This window comes from Propithecus coquereli, unplaced genomic scaffold (assembly GCF_000956105.1).
Source record: "Propithecus coquereli isolate 6110/MARCELLA unplaced genomic scaffold, Pcoq_1.0 Scaffold248, whole genome shotgun sequence".
Taxonomy (NCBI): Eukaryota; Metazoa; Chordata; class Mammalia; order Primates; family Indriidae; genus Propithecus; species Propithecus coquereli.
In genome coordinates, this window is record NW_012148041.1 from 1049204 (window position 1) to 1074453 (window position 25250).

The following is a 25250-nucleotide window of genomic DNA, read 5'->3' on the forward strand; positions in this document are numbered from 1 at the left end:
AAAAATTCAAATTAATAGTTGCAAATCAGAGAATCCAACTAGGCAAGCCTCACTGTGTACTAAGCAAACCCCTTCCTTTGGGTTTCCCCATCCTGAAGCTGTCTAGTTATAATATTGGAAACTTTGAATGATCCAGGCCTTCCAGCCTTTCTAGTCATAGTGCAAGTCACACTCTGTTGACCTAGCTGTCACCCACCTAGGATCTACCGTCTAAAAAAAGGAATTCAATTAGGAGGAAACCCTGGACCTGACGAACTCAAATCCTCCTTCTGTTGTCCTTCTAGATTAAGTGTGTTACACTCAGCTCCTTCAATCTCCTGAAATGCTGAGAACACTGTTTTTTTTCACCTTGCCTTGAGGAACACATAAGTGAATTTGCATTTTCTAAATCTGAATTGAACATTTCCCTCATTTTAGCCGTAATAGTTGGGGCTGGTCTGCTGCACTCAACCTGAAAATGACAGGTTGAATCTCTACAATCTCAGGAGACAAGCCCAGGTCTTTCCTAGAACATCTCTCATTTGTAATGCCAACGAGAGCTCACAACCACACTGCCCAGACTGGAAGTGGGAAGGATGGAAGCTGCTCCACCTCTGAGTGCCCATGTCACCTGCCAGGATGCACAGGGTGTTTTAAGCTTAGAGATGAGAGAACAGGAAACTTACTGGGCTAGAAAACAGGACCAGGGATAAACTTGATCCAAGGCAGTCACTGACATAACCGTCCAAGCCTGAACTCTGGATAACTTGAGAGAAAGCGCCCATGAACTCTGAAACTTGTCCTTACTGGAACGCCTGCTTGCAGCCAGCACCCATTCCCGTCCAGCCCCAGCACCGCGCAGCAGAAGAGGAGGCTGATGCTCTTACTATTCCTGACTTCTTGTTGCATCGTTTGAAACCCTCAGGGGAATGTGGTCCTGGAAACGAGCTTTCTAACTTCTTTCAACCATGTTCTTCCCTGAGCTGAATTGGACAAAACATATCTCTGAGCTGACCTGGACAAAAAACAAAGGCATCCAGAGAAGCCCTAATACTCACATTTTGGATAATTTCAGAATTCTCACAGCCCTCAGAGAAACGCTCCACCCTTAGAGAAAATAATGCTAGCATCTGGGTGTCCTGGCTGCTCCGCTCTGCATGTTGAAGGGTGCACATAGCCAGAGAAAGGAAAATTGAGAGCTTGTTGACTTCCCAGCTAGTTGGGGGCTGAGCTCATAGGGCTTGACCTCAGATACATCACAAGAAGAATGGAGGTTTTCTTGCAATTCAGAAGTTTATTAGTGAATGGGTGTGGGCCAGTTGGTGTTTACATCTTGATCCCTACATCCCTGGTGTACTGGCCGTTGGGAGGTTGGTGTGGGGATTCATTTTTCTGCTGGTCAGTGGTGATGTTACCCCAGGAAGATGATGGGCCTCTCTCCTGGGTCCAAGGTGCCAGGGCTCTGAGCCAGTGCTATCAGAGAGACTCCACTTTTGTTTCCAGTGCCTGGGCTGGGGAAGTGAGGGTTTTTAGGATCTCAGTGTAGTAGGGGCCAAACACCTGCTGATTGTGATAAGTCAAGTTCACAAATTTTTGGCCCAGTTCCGCCAGCTCTGCCTCAATGAGAGTAAGGCCTCCAGGGAGGTCTAACAGAGACCTCTGCACACCAAGAACCAAACAGCATTTGAGAAACAAATGGATCCGCTGATCTGTGAGCAGGAAAAGACAGGAGAAGGGAAAGGGCAAACAGATTTCAGGGAGAAACGTTTCCCCTGGACTCCACTCACCACATTCTGAGTTAACTAAGATATTCACCAAGCTGTCCACTCACCTATAGATAAGGAGGCTACAATCTAGCTCTCAGGGACAAAGCAAAGATCAAAAACTAGTGGGTTAGTAAATTTCTTACTATTCAAAAGATTGTCTGCGTAGCCATCAGTTAGATCCTAGTGAGCATCTGACATCACAGGAAGATCTTAGAGTGCCTTGGTTCCTATAGCTGTGAAATAGCCATCAGTTAGATCCTAGTGAGCATCTGACATCACAGGAAGATCTTAGAGTGCTCCTTCAGATGGCCAAGCTCATGGCCTCCATTCCAACATAGGGGTGGGGGAGTTCCTACTATGGGAACATGTCTTCCAGCCTAATTCAGCATCAGTTTCTTGTTGGGGGTGGGGGACGTCAAATGTCTTAGACTGCAGTCAGAGAATGACCCACCAGTAGGCCAGGGTGACTTAATCAGGTTGGTTGGACAGTATCCTACACCTGGAAGCCATGAATTCTTGGTGCAAATCTTCCTCAGAATCACAGAGTCAGTGTTTATACTGAAATGGATATATTTTCAATCCAGCATTTTGAAAAAATTAAAGGCTAAACAGTGACTTACCCAATGACCATACCTTATGGTGCTAAATAGTTGGGTAACTCACTTCCGGGGTTAGGATTTACCTCTCTCCCCAGCACTCTCACCGCCTCATGAGCATGCTCACCAATGACACCGCGGACACAGTTCTCCTTCTTGGCAATGTTCTGGAGCTGTCCTGTCAAAGATGCTGCATTGTCACTGCTCAGAGCAGCAAGGCCCATATTCTTGAGGCTTTGATGGATTTCCTGAGATACCTGTTCACTCACAGTCAGCATAGCCTCCTCAGGCCTAGAGCATAAAAAAGAGTACTCTGGTACCCACCAGGTGGCCCAGGCAAGGAAGCTCCACACCAGAAGCGAGGCCCACTTGAAGGAGAATCCCAGCCATCCTCCCCTCCTCCAACACCCAGCCCCTGGGAGGCAGCAGGGCCCAGTGGGCAGGTACAATGTCTTCACCATAACCCTCAAGATACCAACTATTCTCTATGTTACCATATTCTATTCAGTAAACGAGATAAACTATAAAATCAACTCTGGGACAGCATTTAGTTCTGCCCTTGGATCTACTCAGCATTCTTTAGTCCCATGGACTTTTTAATTAATGAATTTATTTTGGGGATGGGGTCTCACTCTGTCACCCAGGCTGGAGTGCAGTGGTGCAATCATAGCCCACTGCAGCCTTGAACTCATGGGCTCAAGCAATCCTCTCCTCTCACCTTGGCCTCGGGACTACAGGTGTGAGCCGCCACGCCTGGCCCTTTATTTTTATGTATACATTTTTAAGACTTCCTCAGGCATTTTCCATGGTCACTCGTCCTAACTCAGCAATTATAATTACAAACCCAGCCTTCTGATTCCTCTTTTTCCTTTGGCGTGGTGGCCTACACACAGTGGATGTTCAATTATATTGCTGACTGACTGACCAACTCCTGGATATCCATAATAATACCAGCCCAAGGTCACCTACTCAAGTAGATGATGACTCCTCTGTAGCAAACTGCCCCCACACTACCCTTTCTGACAGAAAGTTTTATTTTTGTCATGAGCCTCAATACCACTTGTGGAAAGAAACTGACAATCTTTGTAGATGGTTCCAAAGGGCCCTCCTGTGGTTTGTGGTAGACAGCAAGCAATCATTCATTACCTGCCTATGTCCTAAACACCTCATATCATCTTGTACTCTAAAAAAGATCTATGCCGCTTACCTGGAGTTAAAGTCTTCCAACGGTGATTTGGTTATGCGTTTCAGTTTATCCACAAACTGGGGTGAGCCAAATAAAACACTGCCAGAGAAACTACCGGCCACTAGCAAGACTGAGGCCAGGACAGTTAACTGGTGCAACTGGGACTCCAGCTCCTGCAGCCGGGTTCTGTCCATCAGCAGGGTCTGGGGACCAGGGAAGAACAGGCTGTCGGAAAAGGAGGGTCCTGATGGAAGCCCTGCATACAAAAGAGGGCAATGCCCCCAGACATTCCTACCTCAGGGAACTCTTCATTTTCAGGGTCCCAGAGAAGGAGGTTCAGGAAGCCCTGGGACAGCACCATTGACGGGCTGAGGGGCTCTGGGTTGTTGGCTGCTTCATTTGGAGAGGGGCCGGCCACACTGGGGGAGTCAGGCATGTCAGGACAAGTTGGAGGTGGCGCGGTGAGGTCTGCTGCTGCTTTGGTCAGCCATTTGGTGGTGTGATTGAGAAGGCCTGCGACAGGGAAAGGAGTGTGTAAACATCTTCAGCATTTTTATCTCTGAGGCTTTAAGACCAAAGTTCTTTTCAAGACAGACTCCTGGTCAATAAATAAATGATTTAAGAGCCCTTCTGTCTTAAATAAACGGTCCGTCTCCCTCCCGTTACCTGAGGAAGAAACTGTATTCCTAAAAAGAGACGGAATCCTTTCTCACACCATAAAAGTCAGACCCAAGGTCATGTCTTCCCACCCCTGCCCTCACGCTATATACATACTAGGCTGCTCATTGAGCTGTTCCTGGAATTTGGCCCGTTCATACTGGATGGAATGTTCCTGCAGGTGGGGTTGAAGGCTCTGGATAGTGTAGTTCACCATGTCCATTTTCATGAGGCCCAGAACCTGGAAGATCCCTCTGACACAGGGGGGAAATAAAATATTTATACTACGAAAGGAAATCTAGTGAACTGGAAACCCAAACAAGGAGTCACTAAATCACTATATTCTAGAGTTAGGAGGGGCCTTAAAACTTAGTTCTACCTCCTACATTTACAGAAGGTGACATGTAGCCCAGGATCCAAGACCCAGTGGAGTTAGGTGAGTTAGTAGCAAAACTGGGAACACATAAGTCTCTGGACCTTAAAGCCTCTGGTCTAGATCTCTTTCACTATGGTCATTCTGTTGTTTCTTAAAAAGGGCAGTCAGTGGAAAGCAATAAATTAGCATATTAACAATTCTATTTGGAAAGTGGTATTATAGGTGACACTATTTCTAACTCATTGGGCCACTTTTTTTTTTTCTTTTTTAACTTTCTGATTCTTGGTTCCTATAGCTGTGAAATAGCGATAATCTCCCATCTCTGCCCCCTCACAGTGTGTGAACTGGGACAAGAGAAAACCTTGGAAAGGGATGTTTTAACTCCTTGAAGAAATAATTATGTATTCTAACGTCTTATTGTATTACACGGGGGGGCCAGACCAATCTAAGGATAACCAAAGGCCCTGTGAGACGATCTTTGGAAAAGAAAGGCCAACAGACCACAGAGGAGAGAAGGAGTGTGGTCAGGTCTTCAGTAGGGAAAAAACGGTAGAAACAATGGCTATACCCAGTGTCTGCCCCAGCTTTTCCTGGCCCAGGAGCTGTGGCAGGTTTCAGAGGGCAGGGATTAAGTCTCACACCTCAGTAACTGAGCAGGGTCTGTAACGTGTTCTAGTTTCTGCACTGCTTCGTCTCGAATTGGTGCACACAGCAAAGTCATCATGTTGAGAATGTACTTAGAGAGGTAAGGGACATCCAGAGCCCCATGTTCTGCTTTCTGCTTGAGGAAGTCCATGTCCAGAGCTTCTTCGATCTCAGTTCTTAGGCGGTTCTGGCGTGGTAACAGCAGTGACAGCAAGATCTGCCCAAGAGAGAAAGTCAAAGAAGGGGTTGCATTGTGTTTAGAGCCCCAAGCTCTCTCCAGTGGGAAGACCCTTTAGCTAAAGACATCCCAGCCTGTGTCTTTTAAGGATCAAGAAGTTGGGTCCCCAAGTTTCCTACAGAATATTATTTACCTTTGTTTAAGGGCCAATGATAATTTAAGGCTTAAGGGGATCAATTTCAGCACTAGTTCATCTAATAACCCACTTTACAGGATTTTGTTTCCCATCCTGCCAAGTCTGAGATTTGCTGATTTGTGTGAAGTACTTGCACTGGTTCCAGTGAATTAGAAGATGAAACCATTACCTGGCCATTTGAGGCTCCTACAACACTGCGCCAACAGGGTCAAAAAAGAGTTACTCTGCTGGCTGGAGTAACCAATCCTGGGTACCAAGCACAAGCTGGATTACCGCTACACAATGGGGGCAAGATAGACTATGCCTGGAACCCAGCAGATTCTCTGAGGTGCCACTTAGTACTTCCAAGCTCAATATTAAAGATTAATGGAAAATCCACAGCAAACAAACAAAAAGAACAAAACGTTTGAGGACTCAGACTCTTTGTCAATGAAGGTTTGGGTCACTCCAACAGATAAAGAACCCTAACCAGCTGAATTTCTGGCAAAGGACAAGGGAAATATGGAAGGAAGAATGGAAGAAGGAAGCCATAGATATCAACTATAACCTTTTGACCAATTACAGAAACAAGGACTATAAATTTTCCCTTTGCTTGTTATAGGTATGTTTATTTGTATATGCTAACGACTTTGTTCTTCCTCCTCCTTCCCATTTTTATTTTATATAGAGGTTGTTAGAATTTAACTTTACAATTTAGCCTTTAGGTAATAGCATATTCAACCAAGCTGTGACTGAATTTGAGAGGCAGCCAGCGATGGATACCATAACTATTTGGGCCATGTGTCGCCTCATTTTGGGAGAGGATGAAACCTGACAGACAGACAGCTATTTACTATTAGGTAGAAATAGAGTTCTTTTCAGGGATTCAAATGGTGCACATGGAAGCTGAGTAGCCAAAGGAATGACTCTGCCATTTATGAATATATTGCTTCACAGCTCCAAATCCATTGTTCTTTTCTCTGCTCCGTGAAAATGGAGCTAAGACCTTTCAATATCTTCTCAAGATGGCACTATATACATATATATATATATATCTATATTTTTTTTTTTTTTTTAATTAGAGAGGTTCTCACTCTGTTGCCCCAGCTTGGAGTGCAGTGGCACAATCATAGCTCACTGCAGCTTCAAACTCCTGGGCTCAAGCGATCTTCCCACCTTGGCTTCCTGAGCAGCTAGGACTACAGGCACCCACCATGACACCTGGATTTTTTTTTTTTTTTGGTGGAGATGAAGTCTCACTATGTTGCCCAGGCTGGTCTCAAACTCTTGGCCTCAGCAATCCTGCTTCAGCCTCCCAAAATGCCAGGATTACAGGCATGTACCACTGTGCCTGGCCCCGGATGGTACAAATTTTAAGTTTTACCTGTAGAGGGTGTTATTATTTAGTTTTCTGTGCTATGTAACATATTGTCATCAACTTAGGTTAAAACAACATATACATTATTATCTCACAGTTTCTGTGGCTCAGGAGTCCAGGAATAGTTTAGCTGGGTCCTCTGTTCAGGGTCTCCCAAAGCTGCAATCAAAGTGTTATCTGGGCTGCATTCTCATTTGGAAACTTGACTGGGGAAGAGTCTGTTTCCAAGCTCATTCAGATTCATTTCCTTACAGCTGGATGCCTGAGGGCCCCAACTGGCTGTTGGCTGGATGCTACCCCCAGGTTCTAGAGGCCTCCTGCAGTTCCTTGCTATGTAGCCCTCTCCATAGGCAGTTTACAACATGTTTGTTTGCTTCTTCAGGGCCAGCAGAAGAATCTCTCCTTCCAGTCTGTTAAGATGGAGTCTTATATGATGAAATGTAATCATGGAAGTGACATCCCATCACCTTTGCCATATTCTATTGGTTAGAAGTTGCAGATCTCACCTACACTGAAGGCGAGAAGATACAAGGGTGCAGATCATTGTGGGTCACCTTAAGCTGTGTCCACCACATACTACAAAGACATTGCAAAGGCAAGAGCTTCTCTTCTGGGTTCTGGTATGCACACTTGGCAGGCTCGCTTCTCCAGTGCTTGGCTCCTGCAGTGCCCAGTGATCAGCAACACACATAGGCCAGCAACTTCCCCTGGCACAGCCATGCCCTCTCAGATGAGGTCCTTGGGTGTTCTGTCTCAACCCTGGGGTATGGTGGATGCCCTTTAGATCTGATATTCCAGAATTCTTTAGAGTTCTCTTTACTTCTTACCAGCTATGCCCTCATTTCTCTAATTCCTTGTTATAATAATTTTTATATTAAACCATCCCTGTTCAAATTACTATGTGATTTCTGTCTACTGATTAGACTCTGACTGATTTATGAACCATGTTCAGTTTAAATTTGCTAGCCACTGACACTCCAATAAGCTGGTGATGTCTAAGAACTTTATTTCTACAAATAGAAGGTTAGTCACTCACCTCTTTAATTTCTTTCAGAAGTTCAAGAGCACAGCTGAAGTCAGGGGGAACTGCTGATAGTTGCTCTTTAAGATGGTCCCAAAAGGCATTGTGCATTGTCTCCTTGACCTTGCCTTCCAGACTGTAAGAGGGTTAAATGAGACCCAAAAACTGTTACGGGGTCGTAATCTCCTGAGCCCAAACAGCATTTGATATGGTAAAAGAGCATTACACTGACAGGGAAAGGCCAGGAACTATGTTTGAAATATAGCAGAGTCGAATAAGCTAGGATTAGACTTGGATTTCAAAACCATCAGCAAAACCTCTCAGAAGGGTTCCTTCTGATTCCAGAGCAGCCCTCCCTCTGCAGTAGGAAGAACCCTGAATGAAGAGAGGAGAGGCTGAATTTTAGCACTGATTGTATATGCAGCATAGATGTATGACTTAGTCTTCATTTATGTATACATATAGCATTGAACTAAACGATCGTGCATTTACTTATACTTCTAAAATCTAAGAAAGGATTTTCCTTCTTTGAAAACACCTGAATGTCCATAGATATTTCCGAATCAAGAGGCCTAAAATTGAATTTATCATCTTCTCCCTCCAAACCTGTTCCGCTTGTGTTCCCAGTCTCAGTGTACTACCATCTATCTAGTTACGGAAGCCAGAAGGATCAGTCTTTTTTTTTCACCTTAAAAAAAATACAAGAAGAAAAGGCAATGCAATTTAGAAAGGAGGATCTTTCAACAAACGGTGTTGGAACTACTAGGCATCCACATGAAAAAAAATTCATCTAAATATAGGTCTTGGCCGGGCACGGTGGCTCACGCCTGTAATCCTAGCTCTCTAGGAGGCCGAGGCGGGCGGATTGTTTGAGCTCAGGAGTTCGAAACCAGCCTGAGCAAGAGCAAGACCCCATCTCTACTAAAAATAGAAAGAAATTAATTGGACAACTAAAAATATATAGAAAATATTAGCCGGGCATGGTGGCGCATGCCTGTAGTCCCAGCTACTCGGGAGGCTGAGGCAGGAGGATCGCTTGAGCCCAGGAGTTTGAGGTTGCTGTGAGCTAGGCTGACGCCATGGCACTCTAGCCTGGGCAACACAGTGAGACTCTGTCCCAAAAAAAAAAATAATAATAATACAGGTCTTATATCCTTCACAAAAGTTAACTCAAAATGGATCACAAACCTAAATGTAAAACACAAAACTAAAAACATCCTATAAGAGGCTGAGTGTGGTGGCTCACACCTGTAATCCCAGCACTTTGGGAGGCCAAGACAGGAGGATTGCTTGAGGCTAAGAGTTCGAGGTTACAGTGAGCTATGATCGCAGCACTGCACTCCAGCCTGGGCAACAGAGCAAGACCCTGTCTCTAAAAAACTAAAAATAAAAAGAATAAAAATAAAAATCCTAGAGAAGATAACATAGGAGAAAATCTAGGTGACCCTGGGTTTGGAAATGACTTTTTGGATAAAACACCAAAACATGATCTGTGAAAGAAAAATTTGGTAAGCTGGACTTCATTAAAATAAAACATTCTGATCTGTGAAAGACAACATTAAGAGAAAAAAAAGATAATCCACAGATTGGGTGACAGTCTTTGAAAAACACATACATGATAAAGCATATGTATCCAAAATATACAAAGAACTCTTAAAACTCAACAATAAGAAAATGAAAAACCCAATCAAAATGGGCCAAAGACCTTAACAGACATCTCACCGAAGATGATATATAAGATGGCAAATAAGCATATGAAAAGATGCTCAACTTCATTTGTCACTAAGGAACTGCAAATTAAAACAGCAATTAAGATACCACTACACACCTATTAGCATTGCCCAAATCAGAACACTGACAACAACAAATGTTCGTGAGGATGTAGCGCAACAAGAACTCTCACTACAGCTGGCAGGAATGCAAAACGGTACAGCCACATCGGGGAAGACAGTTTGGCAATTTCTTATAAAGCTAAACATATTCTTACCACCCAACAAGTATACTCCTTGGTATTTATCCAAATGAGTTCAAAACTTATGTCCACACAAAAACTGCACACAAATGTTTACAGAAGCTTTATACATAATTACCAAATCTTGGAAGCAACCAAAGTGTCCTTCACTTAGTGAACGGATAAACAAACTGTCCATAGAATAAAATATTATTCAGTGATAAAAAAAAATGAGCCATCAAGCCATGAAAAAACATGGAGGAAACTTAAACGCATATCACTAAGTAAAACAAGCCAATCTGCAAAGGGTACGTACTATATGATTCCAACTACATGACATTATGGAAGAGACAAACCTATGGAAACAGTAAAAAGATCAGTGGTTGCCAAGGGTTTGAAGGTAAGAGGGAGGTATGAGTAGGTGGAGTACAGAGGATTTGTGGGGCAGTGAAATCACTTCGTATGACACAGTAATAGCAGATATATGTCATACATTATTCAAAATCCATAGGATATACAACACAAAAAGTGAACCCCAATGTAAACTATGGACTTGAGTTAATATTAATAATATCTACCAATTGTAACAAATGTACCATACTAATATACCATACTAACCCCCCGCCTTCGGGGGCCAGGCACAGTGGCAAGCACCTATCCCAGCTACTCAGGAGGCTGAGCTGTGAGGATCGCTTGAGTCCCAGAGTTCGAGGTTATAGTGAGCTGTTATCATGCCATTGCATACAAGCTGGGGCAACAGAGTGAGGCTCTTTCTCAAAAAAAATAAAGATAGAATAATAGGGGAAACTGCATGAGGCAGTAGAGGGGTTATGTGCGAACTCTAATTTCCAAACATTTTTCTTTAAACCTAAAACTACTCTAAAAAAATAAAGCCTATTAATTTTAAAAAATGAAATTACAGGAATTTTCTCCTGTGAATCTTTATTTAAATGATGTCTCTGACCTAGAGAGCTAGACCAGTAAGAAGAAAAAGAACCATTTGAAAATTCTGAGGCTTTATCTAGTCATTACCAAATAGCTATTGGTTTTCTTAAATTAAACATCCTTCCTCAAAAAAAAAAAAAACACCACACATAGTAGCAATGCATACTCCTTGTAAAAATAATATAAGCAATACAAAGGTAAATAAAACAAATAGCCAAACTTCCTCTCCCAACCCACAATCTCAATCATCAGAGGTAACTGACGATAATCTAATGGTCTAGTGTGTACTAGAATTGTTCTTAACTCCTGTCTCCTCATCTAATTTATCCAATTGATCATAAAGTTCCACAAATTCTGCTTCTTGAATGTCTGGAATCCATCCTCTTCTACCATCATTTTTTGCTATTAACTGGTCCCCCTGCCTCCAGTCTTGTCCCTTTTTAATCTGTTTTCCACATTGCCACAATTCATTCTAAAATCCACAATTTTTCGACAATGCAATTCTGATCATAATGTCAGGTTCATTTAGAGTCCTTTTGGGGGCCAGGTGCAGCAGTTCATGTCTGTAATCCCAGCACTTTGGGAGGCCAAGGCAGGAGGATCACTTGAGGCCAGCAGTTCAAGACCAGCCCGGGCAACACAGCAAGACCTCAACTCCACCAAAAAAAAAAAAAATTAGCTGGACATGGTGACATGTGTCTGTAGTTCCAGCTACTTGAGAGGCTGAGGCAACAGCCTGGGCAACAGAGGAAGACCGTCTCTTAAAAACATGTCCTTTGGGACTTTGAGGGTTCTCTATCACCAGCAGGGTAAATGGCTCATACAACCTTTCATGCCAGTGCTCTGCCTCTGTTTTCCAACGTATCTCCTCCTACCTTGTAACACCCTGTGCTCAGCCATACCAAGCTATTAGGTCGGTGCAAAAGTAACTGTGGTTTTAGCATTGTTGACATTTGCCATTTGCCATTGGAATATATTCTTAAATAAATGTGGGTATGTTCTACATCATTTTAATGTGCATTTTCTTGCTTTATTGCTTTTACTAATGACTTGTTACTTGCTGTTTATTTTATATTTATTTTAGACTATGGAAACGATGTTAGACAAAAAGCAAAATCAAGAGATGTTCGTATTCAAAATGGGTCATAAAGCAACGGAGACAACTCGCAACATCAACAGTGCATTTGGCCCAGGAACTGCTAAGGAACGTACAGCGCAGTGGGGGTTCAAGAAGTTTTGCAAAGGAGACGAGAGCCTTAAAGATGAGGAGCCCAGTGGCCAGCAGTCGGAAGTTGACAACGACCAACTGAGAGCAATCATCAAAGCTGATCCTCTTACAACTACATGAGAAGCTACCGAAGAATTCAACGTCGACCATTGAAAAGGTGAAAAAGCCCAAAACGTGGGTGCCTGATGAGCTGACAAAAAATCAAAAAAATCATCGTTTTGAAGTGTCGTCTCCTCTCTTGTACGCAACAACAACGAGCCATTTCTCAATTGGATTGTGACATGCAATGAAAAGTGGATTTTATACTACAACCAGCGATGACCAGCTCAGTGGCTGGACTGAGAAGCTTCAAAGCACTTCTCAAAGCCAAATTTGCACCAAAAAAAAGGTCACGGTTACTGTTTGGTGACCTGCTGCCAGTCTGATCCACTACAGCTTTCTGAATCCCTGCGAAACCATTACATCTGAGAAGTCTGCTCAGCAAACCGATGAGATGCACCGAAAACTGCAACCCCTGCAGATGGCATTGGCCAACAGAAAGGGCCCAATTCTTCTCCACGACAACTCCTGACCACACGTTGCACAACCAACGCTTCAAAAGTTGAACAAATTCGGCTACAAAGATTTGCCTCATCTGCCATATTCACCTGACCTCTCGCCAACCGACCACCACTTCTTCAAGCATCTCGACAACGTTTTGCAGGGAAAATCCTTCCACCAGCAGGATGTAGAAAATGCTTTCCAAGAGTTCGTTGAAGCACAGATTTTTACACTACAGGAATAAACAAACTTATTTCTCATTGGCAAACATGGGTTGACTGTAATGTTTCCTAAAGTGATTAATAAAGATGTGTTTGAGCCTAGTTATAATGATTTAAAATTCACGGTCTGAAACCACAGTTACTTTTGCACCAACCTAATACTTGTAAAGAATGTACCATGTTCTACCACCATTCTGTGCCTCTAACATGTTGCCTCCACTGCCTGGAGCATCCTTTCCCACTGATAGCACCTGGAAAGTACCTATTCATCATCTAAGATTCAACTCAAGTCCTCGTAGGCAGAATCTTCCACTGTAGGCAAATCTTCCCTGATCTTCCTTAGGCAGCCAGGCACTCTGTCAAACTCTCTCTATATGCACAGCTAGGAGTGAACTTATCAGTCTGATCAGTTGTTTTCTGCTATTCAACTGTCTCCCCTATAAAAGCTTCTTGACAGCAAAGCCAGTGCCTTATTTATCTATATCTATATCTATCCACAGCACCCAGCATTTTGCCTGCCACACAATAAGGACTCAATAAATGCTGGGTAAATGAATGCTTGAGCATGGGATTTCCCTCAGAAATCTACAATTATAATTAATTAACATCATTCTATGAGCCTAAAGCCAGCTCCCCAATAATGAGTAACCTCAAACTCTTTCAACCTTCTCCCAACATAAATTTTTGTATCACCGTACTGGGAACCCGGCTCTGAATAGCTCCATTTATCTCCCCTGCTTCATCTCTCCCTCTCTCATTTCCTCTACGTGAAATACCCCTCTGCACGCCCCCCAACCATCATCTATAACGACCTTCACTCTCCCAGTTTCATTTTTCTCTCCCCACCTGCCAGCAACAACATATCAACCAGCGAGAGAGATGCTAGATCTGAGTTGTGGCGAAAACCTGTTCCTGGAGAAGCTGTGCTTGGCATGGACACCTGCTAGCATCGAGCAAGAGCAAATGAAGGAGCATGAAGACCAGGGGAGCAACTTGGGACAGAGAAAAGGCACTTTCGTAACAGATTCCTTGAAGTGGCCAAATAACAAAACCATGTAAGGATGCAAACTAATCACAAGTTGCCATTATTTATCTGTCTATTGATGGGAAATTAGAATGGTTTTAAAATGTAAAACCTGACACAGAAATTTACCCACTTAGTTGCCAATAAACCAGCAGAGCCAATTCTGTTCATACTTACTGAATGGTTCTTATTTATTGCAATGCCAGTACAACCAAGAAGAATCAAAACAGAGCTTGATGGGGATAGGGAAGCATTATTTATCAACAGAGTTCAGATCCTGATAAATAAATTAAGCTGATTTATGAAGGTGGAAAAAACCCCAAGTTTTTTTCAATCCAAGAGTTGAAAACACCACTAACAGAAAATCTTTTTATCTGTGCCTATTTAATCTGAGGCTCCTTAAAAGAGTAACTGACAGGAGCTATGTGGTAGGCAGCTGTAAGATGGCCCCGAAGATCTCTGCTCCCAGCACAGTCGTCCCTTGGTATCCAAAGGGCATTAGTTCCAGGACCCCCCTTGTATACCTAAATCCACAGATGCTCAAGTCCCTGATCAAAAATAGTGTGGTACTGATTGCATATGACCTACGCACATTCCCTTGTAAACTTTAAATCATCTCTAGATTATTTATAATACCTAATACAATGTAAATGCTATATAAATAGCTGTTATATTATTTGTATTGTTTTTTGTTATTTTTAAAGCTTTTTAATATTTTGATCCACATTTGGTTGAATCCATGTATGCAAGGGCCAACTGTATTGACATCCTTGTATACTCCCCTCCCCTTGACTGTGGGCTGAGTTTGATGACTGGCTTTTAGCAAATAAAATGTAGCTGAGGCAATGGGATGTCACTCCTGAGATTAGGTATCAAAAAGGCTGTGGTTTCTGTCTTGAGCACGAGATACTCTCACCCCCTACTCTCTCATTCTCTCACTCTGAGGGAAGCCAGCTTCTGTGTTTAGAGCTGCCCTGTAAAGAGGTCCATGCGGCAAGGCTGAGGGAGGCTCTGGACAAGAGTCAGCAGATTGACTGCAACCTCGTGAAAGACTATAAACCAGAGGCACACAGTTAAACCATGCCCATCTTTCCGACCCACAGAAACTGTGACGTAATAAATGTTATTTTAAGCTGCTAAATTTCAGGGTAATTTGTTATGCAGCAATAGATAACTACTACAGGCTACTTCCTCCAACTCTGTCAGAGAAGATCTAAAATCCACCCTAACTATTTGTTCTGACTATTGCTGCTTTGGTCCATTCATTGGTTAAATAACATTTTCTTCTTGATTGTCTGATACTAATAATTACAATTATTACTCTTCTGTTTAAGTTGTTGAAACCTCTCAAATTCAAATACTGATTATATTATTAAATAAAAATGCATCAAGTCTGATCAGAAGACATTAGTGCTAAGTAAACATAACAGGACGAGTAAAATGGAGAAAGTAGAAGAGCCTATACCTGCTTGGAGGTACAATCTCCTCTTCCATGTGGTAATCGTGATTCATCCCCATCTTGTTGCTCAGCTCGGAAACTTCATTAACTGTCTCTGTGAGAACTGTGACAGAAAGAACTTATGATGGACAACAATGAACCCATGCAAGTCTGAATTTTTATTTTATTCAGAGTTCACTTAACCTAGTGGGCCCCAAATTTAGATTCATCAGACTTATCTTACACAGACTCACTCAACCATTCCAGTTATTTATGTTTTCTGAACTTTATGCCCCATAGTGCTAGAAACTCTCAGAGTAGTCCAGCATGGGGGAAGAGAGGACAAACAGCTAGTATATAAAAAATACAGTGAAACTGATTAAAAACTTTTTTCTTAAAAAGTAAAATCATAATTACAGTAGCAAAGAAACAATAATTTGTGATTTGCAAAACTAAATATTTATCTAAGGATATTAAGAGTCCACTTTCCTCTTCTGCCTCTAATGCTACACACAATGAAAGCTAAATTCTCCCTACAGATAACACTCAGATGTTACTGAATAGTGCCAAAGTCATTTGGTCTTCTAAAGCAGCAGTTTCCAGATTTTAGGATTTCGCAGATCAATAAAATTTTCAAAAAAATTTTAAGCAACTGACGATGTGCCAACTTTTTGTTTTGCCAAGTATGGACAGTGGAACAAGAAATAAAAAAATCCACTCTACCACTACCAAAATCATCATTTCATAAAAGGAAATACAGTTTAACCTCCAAAAAAGCAGAAAGGAAATATTTTCAAAATAAAGAGCAGTCCTTTAAATTGAATCAATACAGCTTTAAGAAAACTCATTACAGTATCTTTATATAATAATTTCATTTTGCTGAATATTACTAAGAATTTTGTCACAGACCAGCACCAGCATTTGGCAAGCACTGTTTAAGTTCTTAGTACAGGCCTGTAGTACAGCTGATAGCATTCTCACATAATAGGTATATATGGCAGTTATAATGATTACTTGGTATAAAAAATGAAGTTATACACAATAAATCATACTTTCTCTCTCTCTTTCAACGAAGCTTCATAATTTGTCCTCAAGCTGTGAAGGGGATATAGAAGAACTAAGACTGGCCATGAGTTCAAAATTATTGAAGCTGGGTGATGCATAAATGGGAGTTTATTATATTAGTTGCTCTACTTTTACAAATGTGTAAGTTTTCTATAACAAAAAGATTAAAACATGTAAAAAGGAAAAATAAAGTTACTGTAGAAAAGAGGTTACATAGGAGAATGCCCTTGTTCTCAGAAAAATACATAAGGAAGTATTTAGAGGTAAAGTCATGACTTTGTATCTTTCAGAAAGGGGGGAATATACATATATATGGAGAGAGAAAAAGCAATATAGCAGAACATTAACAATGTGGGCATTCACTATTTTTTTAACTTTTCAACAGATTTAGAATATTTCAAAATTTAAAAAGTTACAGGGATTGTAGACCTTTATAAAAAACCCACTGAGTCCTGCTTAGGCAAACAAAGGTGAACTGAACCTTAAGCAGATGGTTGAAGTTCCCTTTGTTTATACAGCCTCTCTGAAGTCTTTAGTTCTAGCCAAAATAGCAAAACAATCAAATATGTAAACAGACTCACCGTTAATTCACTAATGCTAAGTGAGAACTAAGAGAAAATCTCCAAAAAGAGATTGAGTTCCAGCAGCTCCCTGAAGGACTGAAGGAAATATACACTGAAACACTTTCCAGCTACAACAAATCCAAGCCCACAGCCTGCCTGGACAAGACTATTTTGTTGCTCGAAAGTAACATAGCACTGAGCAACTCCAAAACAGTTCTAAAATGCAAAAAAGAGGAAGACTCGAAGAGAAATGTAACTAAAATAGGTTTTAAAAATCCAGAGCCCAAGGACAAAGATATTTTCAAGTAATACAGTAATTTAATCAAATCGAACTAATACACAAAATTTCAAATTTATTTTTTTAAAAAAGGATTTGGTTATTCATTTTACCGAGAGTTGTTTCATCTATGGATTCACTTAAATAGCCGCCTGAAGAATTTAAATTGTATTTACAAAAAAATTGACTTTCACCCCACATCAGGTTTTTGTCTGTCCAACATGCGCGAAATACGCTGTCATTCTGTTAACCAGCAGCGACCCCATGTGGCCACAGGAGAAACAAATCTAATTCAACTTAGCAGCAGGGCCTGGAACTAATTTTTTGTATTTAAATCTTCAAGAATTTTAGGTCAGGTTGTTGCATGCACACAGCTCTTCAGAGTGATGACTGGTTGAGTTCTCTGGAGATAATTATAAGAGAAATGCAGCATGAGTCCCAGTGAGATTGGACCCACCACGATGTGTGGAAGAGACCTCGTGCCCCAGTATGAACACAAAAGAACATCTACTACAGTACAGAGCTAAAGAATATGAGCCCAGGGCAGTACTACTTCTTGAGTCAACAAAAAACGCAATTCCTGTCTGGGATCATTTGGGTTCTTTCAAAATCGACCCCAGATAGCTGCCATTTTCCACCTACAAATTCAAAATACAAGAATACAAAGATGCCTTTGAACTGACTCAACCTCGAATTTTGTCAGATTCAAGTAATCACACTTGGGTCACCTCTTTCTCCAGGACCAAGGCCTCTCTGAAGACCTCTGGTCAACAACGGGCCTAGGGCCTGCAAGTCAAGACCATGTGGGAGACAAGGAGAAGGGTAAATAAAAGACGGGGAAGGCCGAGAGAGAAAACTTGGCAGCTGAGGAGTGTGCGGGTCCCCGGAACAGCGCTGGAGCCCAGGTTCCTTCCAACGCGCCCCCCCTCCCTCGAGGGTGGCCGAGGAGACTGCTGGACCTACAGGCAGGGGCGTCCTCGGGGCCGCTCTTGTCTTCCTGAGTCGGTTCTGACGTCTCAGCCTTGCAGGGCCCGCTCTCTGCGTCGCCAGGGTCCTTCGGGGACACATTCTCCATGACGTCCGGCATTTTGCTGGTGGTATCTGGGCTGGGGAGAAATGGCGCGCTGTGCGCATCAGGGAAGGGGGCTCCGCAACCGCCAAGGAGGGCCCTAGGACCCGGCCTGGGAGCGAGGGGCGGGTGAGCAGCCGCTTCAGAGCCTCTCAGGGCGGGGGAAGACCGGGGGCAAGGGAGCCTGGAGGAGCAGGGATGCGGACCGGAAAGCCGCCGAGTGCTGGGCCGCAACGAGGAAGCTGAGGTCTGAGGCCCCTTCCTCCCCCACTAGGCGACCCCCATTCCCGCAACGCCCACCCGGCCCGCTCCGGCTTGGCTCTGGCGGCAGGGGCGCCGCAGCGCCCTGCCCCTCACCTCCTCCCCTGCCGCTGGCCACCCCCTCTGGATCGGCTCCGCGGCCCGGCGGCCTCGCGGCCGGGCTGTCCCACAGCCACTGGGCGGCGGCGTGGAGGCAAGAGGCCGACCGGGGCGCACCCCCGCCCGCGACGCCAGGGGCGCCCGGTGGGAGAGTCCGGGATTCGAAAACAAACCGCCGCGGTCTCCTGGGGCAACCGGGCAGGGCACGTGCTGGCCCCGCCGCGCCGGCTGGAGGCCGCAGCAGCCTGTGCCTCCGTCGACAACTCGAAGCTTCCCAGGCCTCCGGTTAGGTTACGCGATCGCCGGGCCCGTCCCTGCCGGTCACCTCCTCCCCCCGTCGAGAACGATCACCTGGACCTCCTTAGGGGAGGGAAGGAGCACTGTTTGTGGCTTTTCTTCAGCCGGTTCGTATAGCCCAAAAGACAACCACACCCAGGAGGGTCGTTTCTTCAGCGCATCCTGGGCGCGCTGTGACAGGTGGCGCGGGAGGGCGGCGCTCCCATTCTATGGACGCGGAAACTGAGACTCCTGGCGGGCTGGTGGGCGGAGGAGTCGTGAGGGCTGCCAGACAGGCCAGCTTCCACTCAGGGTCTTCCCACTGCCTCTGCCCAAGCTCTTCTGCGGCCCGAGGCTGGCCCTCCTGCTCCGTGGCTCCAGGCCTCCAGCCTTTCTTGCTTGGAGTCTGCTCTGCCACCCCGGGCATGATGCGAAGACCTGGAGTGCCCCCGACCGAGAATGTTCGAGTTCATCCCCACATTCTCCCATCCCTCGGATCACTCTGACTTGATTTCTTACCACGAAAACTTCCTTAAAAAATTAAAAAAAGATAAAAGTATTACCTGCAGAAACTCTGCCTTGACTAAGTTCTTATTAAGACCCTTGCTCTGTTAGTGTGGAGTGTGGATGTTTCTTGCACAACTCATGGGTTTTGAAGGGGAAAATTATGAAGAGACCTGAGAACATTTCTACTTTGAACAGTTCATTCTACTGTGAGGCCCAGGTGGATATGAGGGGAATGGCCTAGTAAAGTTACTGTTTACCGAGAGAGTATCTCAAACCGATTAAACCTTCTCCTTCCTCCTCCTCACCCTCTCCTGGTATTTCCCTTAGGGATGTCAACTGTGAAGCAGGCTGGCCTTCACCCCAAACCCACCAGAAGCGGGAGGAAGTTGCATGGTGACTTCAGTAAAGAATTCAATGAAATATGATGCTTCATATTACACAGAGAGATAGTTAGGCCTGGCTGTTGATTTCTGTTTTTTGAAAAATCCAGAATTCTGTTTGGCATTTTTATTTCTGGCAGAAATTTTCCAAAATAACGCCATTCGTTTCCCCCACAAAAAATGGCATTGTTGTAAAACTCTCCCTACTGATGCCTGAAATTTCTCTAGCAGTTCATTCATATACATTAAATAGTCTCCTTAAATGTCCTCTTAATATCCAAATTCTCTGGGAGGGTTGGGGGAAGAAATAGCAGCGCAGAAGCTCATGGTATGGTGGGGGTGGGGGGAACAGAAGCCAGAAGAGAAGGAAAAGGTGGAGGTAGCAGAGAAAGACAAAATTAGAGTTTTCCCAGGGTCAACCCAAGTACAGCATTTCATGATCTTTATCATTAATAGTTATCAGAACCAACCAAGCAAAAGTTAAAGGTTGAGGGGAATAGAAAGATGATGTGAGAGATACACCCTTCTTCTCTTTGGGGTCTTAGTTAATAACTGATTTTTGTTTAATGGTTTACAAAATACTTTTACATCACAAATCCTATGTGTTCTGCACACAATTCTATTCAATAGGTAAGGCAGGTATTATACTGGATCCCTTAATAGGTGAGCAAACTGGGGATCAGAGATATTTCAGGGAGTAACCAAAAGTCACAGAGTAAGCAAGATCTTGACTCTCTCTTTTTTTTTTTTGAGACAGAGTCTTGTTCTGTTGCCCGGGCTAGAGTGCCGTGGCATCAGGCTAGCTCACAGCAACCTCAAAGTCCTGGGCTAAAGCAATCCTCCTGCCTCAGCCTCCCGAGTAGCTGGGACTACAGGCATGTGCCACCATGCCCGGCTAATTTTTTCTATGTATTTTTAATTGTCCAACTAATTTCTATTTTTTTTAGTAGAAGACGGGTCTCACTCTTGCTCAGGCTGGTCTTGAACTCCTGACCTTGAGCGGTCCGCCCGCCTCGGCCTCCCAGAGTGCTAGGATTACAGGCGTGAGCCGCCACACCCGGCCATTGACTCTTGATCATATACTTTTTCTTAATTAACACCACTTTCCTTTCTCTGGCTGAGAAGCCATATACACACAAGAAAATATAACTAACATATAATAGCATAGTAAGTACCAGGGCTGGGGGTACAAACAAGAAGTGCTTTCACAAAGAAAAGGTGAGAGATCTTCCCCAGGTATTTGGACCAGTTCAAGCTCAGCCTTTAGCCAGAGTTTGTAAGATTCTGTAACTCATTTGGTCTTTGGAGACAGTCTCTTGTTAGGCCTGGCTCTCCCTCAACCTCAGAACCCTCTTTAAACTCTCCTAATGGATGAAATTAGATTTTCTATATACGTCCATTATTTAGCAGAAATGCCCCTCCTGGGTAACTTAACACCTTTACCCTATTAAAGTGCACATACCTCAAAAGACCCATAAGGCAAGTATTTCTCAAGCAACGTAAAAACAGAAATAAAGGCCCTGTTTCCTCTCACATTGAAGTATGCCCAAATCTGTCCGTCTGGGGTTCCTTTTTTATACTGAGATGTCATATGACTTTTGTCTTCTTTTCCTAATGTATCTGTGTTTGTTTTAATACTAAAGTCTATTTCCCCTCCTCAAATCTTTGAGTAGAATTCTTGTCCCAGAAGGAAGGGCTTCCTATACTTGTTGGCATACTTCTATATACCCCTGTGGGTACCTACACCCCGGTTCGAGAAGCAGTCTATGGTAATTTCAGGCCTACAGCTGGAATTCTCCTACTCTTCAACCACTTCCTCACATATGAGAGCTTTAACCCAAGCCCAACAGTATGACAATTCTCATTGGTTAAATACTATTCTGTGTACACTATCCCACAAAAGCAAATTATACAGAAAGTCAGTCCTGTTCACAAAGACATTCTGAAAGACGCGTGGATAAATTCAAAGATACGAGAGAAATATTCCTAGGTGGCTATAAGAGATACAGAATCACAGATTTTAAGAGTAATCCTGGATACAGATTTGCTAGCTAAAATAAAACAAAAAAGTGAAAAATACCTCATTTTACAAAGAAACATCGTAGGCTCAACTGAGGTTAAATGACTTGGCTAAGGTCACCACCAGTTTATGGAAAATTCAGGACTAGAATCCATATCGCAGTCTGTTTACTCCATAATGTATGGAGCTATGCAAGAGTAAAATCTAATACCGTAAATAAATATTTACATTTCCTAAAGAAAAATGTAAATGATAGGCCGTGGAATGGAAAAAGCGAGGGATGAAGTTAAATAGAGGCCAAGACTGCAAGTATAGTGGAGTATACTGGAAGATAAACAGTCAACTAAAGCGGTAGGGACACGTAAATACAGGGTGGGGCATTTAAATGGAACCATTTGGAGTCATGTAAACTGAGACTGACTTCATGATAGCCTCCCTTACAGTACAGAACCGCACGTCAAAACTATTTGCTTTAGTCTTTTGACAAATGTGTTTTCTTCACAGAACCCAAGAGGAGTATGAGAAGGGCTGAGGTAATCTGGGGGCATTCTGGCAGTGGCCCTTCGAAGCTCAGGGTGAAGTATGATGGATGGGGAAACCATTACAAATCTTTAAGGAAAGGAGCCTCAAAGCAGAAGACAAAGAAGAGTCTGGCAGCAGCACTTACTGCCTACTTCTCCAGCCACGTCTCACTCCTGAGCAACACTTAACACGCTCTGCTCCTTCCTACCTCAGGATCTTTGCACGTGCTGTTCCTTCCATGTAGCATGCTTCTCCCTGCTCTAACAACCTCCTTTCACCTCCCTGACTCCCTCTCATCCTTCAGATCTAGCTTACAAGGCCTAATTTCCTCAGAGAACCTTCCATGGCCTTTTGTTAGCTTCTCTCAACACCCTGTACGTTTTCGTCATAGCAGTCATAACATTTTGTAATCATGTGTTTGTTTGCATAATTAAGCTTTGTTGAAATGTCTAACTCTCCCATGAGACTGTAAGCTTTCTCAGAGTAGGGACTGTGCATTTTATTCACCACTGCGCCCGAAACATAGTAGGTGCCCAATCAGTAACTGTGGAGTGAATGAGCAGGGTAGACGGCAGTGTTGGAGGAGTGACAGGGAGTGGGCACTGCTCCCCCTACACACCCAAGCAGTCAGGCAAGTTGTGTCTCTCTGGACCTAGTCTCGATTACCAGGGTCTGTCTTTCTCTTTTTGTCTCATAGACATATAGACATGTTTTCTCTCTTTCTGTCTCTCCTCTGTGCTTAGCTTCCCGTGACAGCCTTTTGAACTAGCAAAGACAACATGTGAGAGAAAAGGAAGGATGTTTAGGGCCCTGTGACACTGGGGCTTCCCCCCAACCGGAAGGGGGCAGCAAGGGGCAGTGGCACCGTGGGAGTAACTCACAGAGGCAGGTTCCTGGATGGAGGAGTTTCTCTCTCTCTCTGCAGAGCAACCTGGGGTCAGCAGCAGCCTAAAGCCTTGAAAACTGACTTAAAAGTCCTCCTAAGAGCTGCATCTTTTGAGACCCCAAAACAATCGCGCCTTGTGCCCCAGGACACGGTGCAAGTTACACACTTAAAGCAGTTTCCACAGAACCGCATTCAGTTGGTTTTAAACTCTGGGGAAAGCTGGCAGCCTCTTTGTGGGTTTTTTAAAAAACTAGTTAGAGGGACAATTAAACCTTTATGGGTCCCAGAATGTACCTATGCAGACATAAATAAGGAACATTCTTCATCACTGGAGAGTCCACTTTCTGGCAAGAGACATATTCTGCCATCACAGGACGAAGTTGAGCTCACATCCGAGAACCTTTTTCATCAGGGCAGGTGACAGGGGTCAGCATGAGCAGAGTTGGAACTTTAACCCTAGTTTGGCATAAGCCCTTTCTCAAAGTGGACCCCTCACAGGCCTTAGGCTTAGCTGCTCTTAAATAAATCACATACACACCCAAAGCCTTTCCAGAAAGCTGCCAGGATTTTAGGCCAAGAAAACTCATCTTGCTCCCTCCTTGTGTTACTTTGGGCCAAAATGCTCCATTTGTCAAAGAGTACTGACTCCTTTATTCCCAGTCTTACAACACAATACAATGCATTCACATATTTACAGTGCAGTGTCCTTGAATGGTCTGGATGGTTTGGGTTTTTTTAATCCAATAATATCATTAAATGCACCAGGGGGCTCTCTTCTTAAAGGAACTTTGGAGTAAACTCTTTTGTGAAGTGAAGCAGTCTTTTGTGAGGCAAATCATCAGCCTCCAATTTGTTATCCGAATCTGAGATTTCACATAGATTTTCTTAAACCAGGGTCCACTTTAGATGGTGGCCTGTGCATTTTAAAAAATTATTCTGACTTTGGTTAAGACAAGCTTTTCCTGAATAGACATTATTGGGTTGGGATGAAGGAATCTTAAACACTTGAGAAATAAATCAGTTTCAATCATTCGTGTCATCCATAATTCTCTAGAAGCACCAGCCTAAAGCAAAGTATAATGGTCTCCTGACAAAGGCTCCAGCTGCACAGATTCAAGGGCCAGCCTATTGGAAGTCCATCACAAAAGAAACGCATGTGCTGGGGGTTGGGGGGTGTTTTGTACATTATTGTAGTTTTTTTTTATTGTGGTAAAATACATAGCATAATGTTTATCATTTTAACCATTTGTAAATGTACAATTCAGCAGCATTAAATTCACAATGTTGTGTAAGCATCACCACTATCCATATGCAAAGCTTTTTCATCATCTCCAGCAAAAACTCTGTGCCCATTAAACAATAACTCCCCTTCCCCACTCCCTAACCTCTGTTCTACTTTCTGTCTCTATGAACAGAGAACAGTTTTACACTCCAGTTTTTCTTCGGGGCTTTTCCCCCTCCCATGATGTTGAGGTGGGAGAACCGGGAAAGCTGTGGCCGTCCTTTTTTCACCTTGTGGAGCCTTCCTAGTGCCACATCCCCAGGCCCCTTGCCTTCCCCAACAGCGTGTCTGAGAAGAAGCTGGAGCTCATTTGAACGGTTTAAACTTGCAGAGGGGCTGCAGCCCCCAGCGAGAACCAAAGGTCACTGGGTCTGAGTCTCTGTTATAAGCTCAGGAATGGCAGGAATTTTCTGACTTCAATGGTCTGAGTAAATGGAACGCCATCAGCTAGATGGCTGCTTTGGTGTCTGAAGCCTATGTGGACGCCATTTTAGTGCTGGTCAGTTGCAGAGTTAGGCACCTGAGATCTTTCAGGGCTAAGAGAGATGGGAAAGCAAGAAGAGACAAGGAGGGCCCTCTTGGGCACCCTCGAATTCCATGTGATGGAATTTCTCATTGAAAAACACTGGTTAAACCACTCACAACCCCTGCAGAATTTACATCTCTTGTACCCATTCGTGGCTAACAGAGACACAGTCAGAATGACTCACAGACTTCAGTTTAGGTTTTACTTTGCTCG

The 25250-nt window shown here is 43.6% G+C and overlaps 1 protein-coding gene across 2 annotated transcripts; it reads right to left on the bottom strand.

Moving 5' to 3' along the window:
* Positions 1-1255: 1255 nt before the first annotated feature.
* TCP11 (t-complex 11, testis-specific) lies at positions 1256-18306 on the bottom strand. 2 transcript variants are annotated; one of them, XM_012646633.1, is made up of 9 exons: positions 18173-18306; positions 15332-15428; positions 7973-8093; positions 5202-5422; positions 4302-4438; positions 3823-4040; positions 3549-3730; positions 2469-2632; positions 1256-1688 (listed from the first exon to the last, which is right to left on the bottom strand). In XM_012646633.1, exons 1-9 carry the CDS (start codon positions 18294-18296, stop codon positions 1456-1458), a joined length of 1497 nt encoding a protein of 498 aa, XP_012502087.1. In that variant the 5' UTR covers positions 18297-18306; the 3' UTR covers positions 1256-1455. The 2 variants fall into 2 exon arrangements, with proteins under 2 accessions (XP_012502087.1, XP_012502086.1); XM_012646632.1 differs by having other exon boundaries at positions 15332-15443.
* Between the last annotated feature and the right edge of the window lie 6944 nt (positions 18307-25250).

Coding starts and splice junctions, on each gene's coding strand:
- TCP11 (XM_012646632.1), bottom strand. CDS start 18,296: ATGCCGGACGTCATGGAGAATGTGTCCCCGAAGGACCCTGGCGACGCA. Junction 8,094..15,331: donor GAGATTGTACCTCCAAGCAG/GTATAGGCTCTT, acceptor ACCCTCTTACAG/TCTGGAAGGCAAGGTCAAGG. Junction 5,423..7,972: donor TTCTGAAAGAAATTAAAGAG/GTGAGTGACTAA, acceptor TCTCTTGGGCAG/ATCTTGCTGTCACTGCTGTT.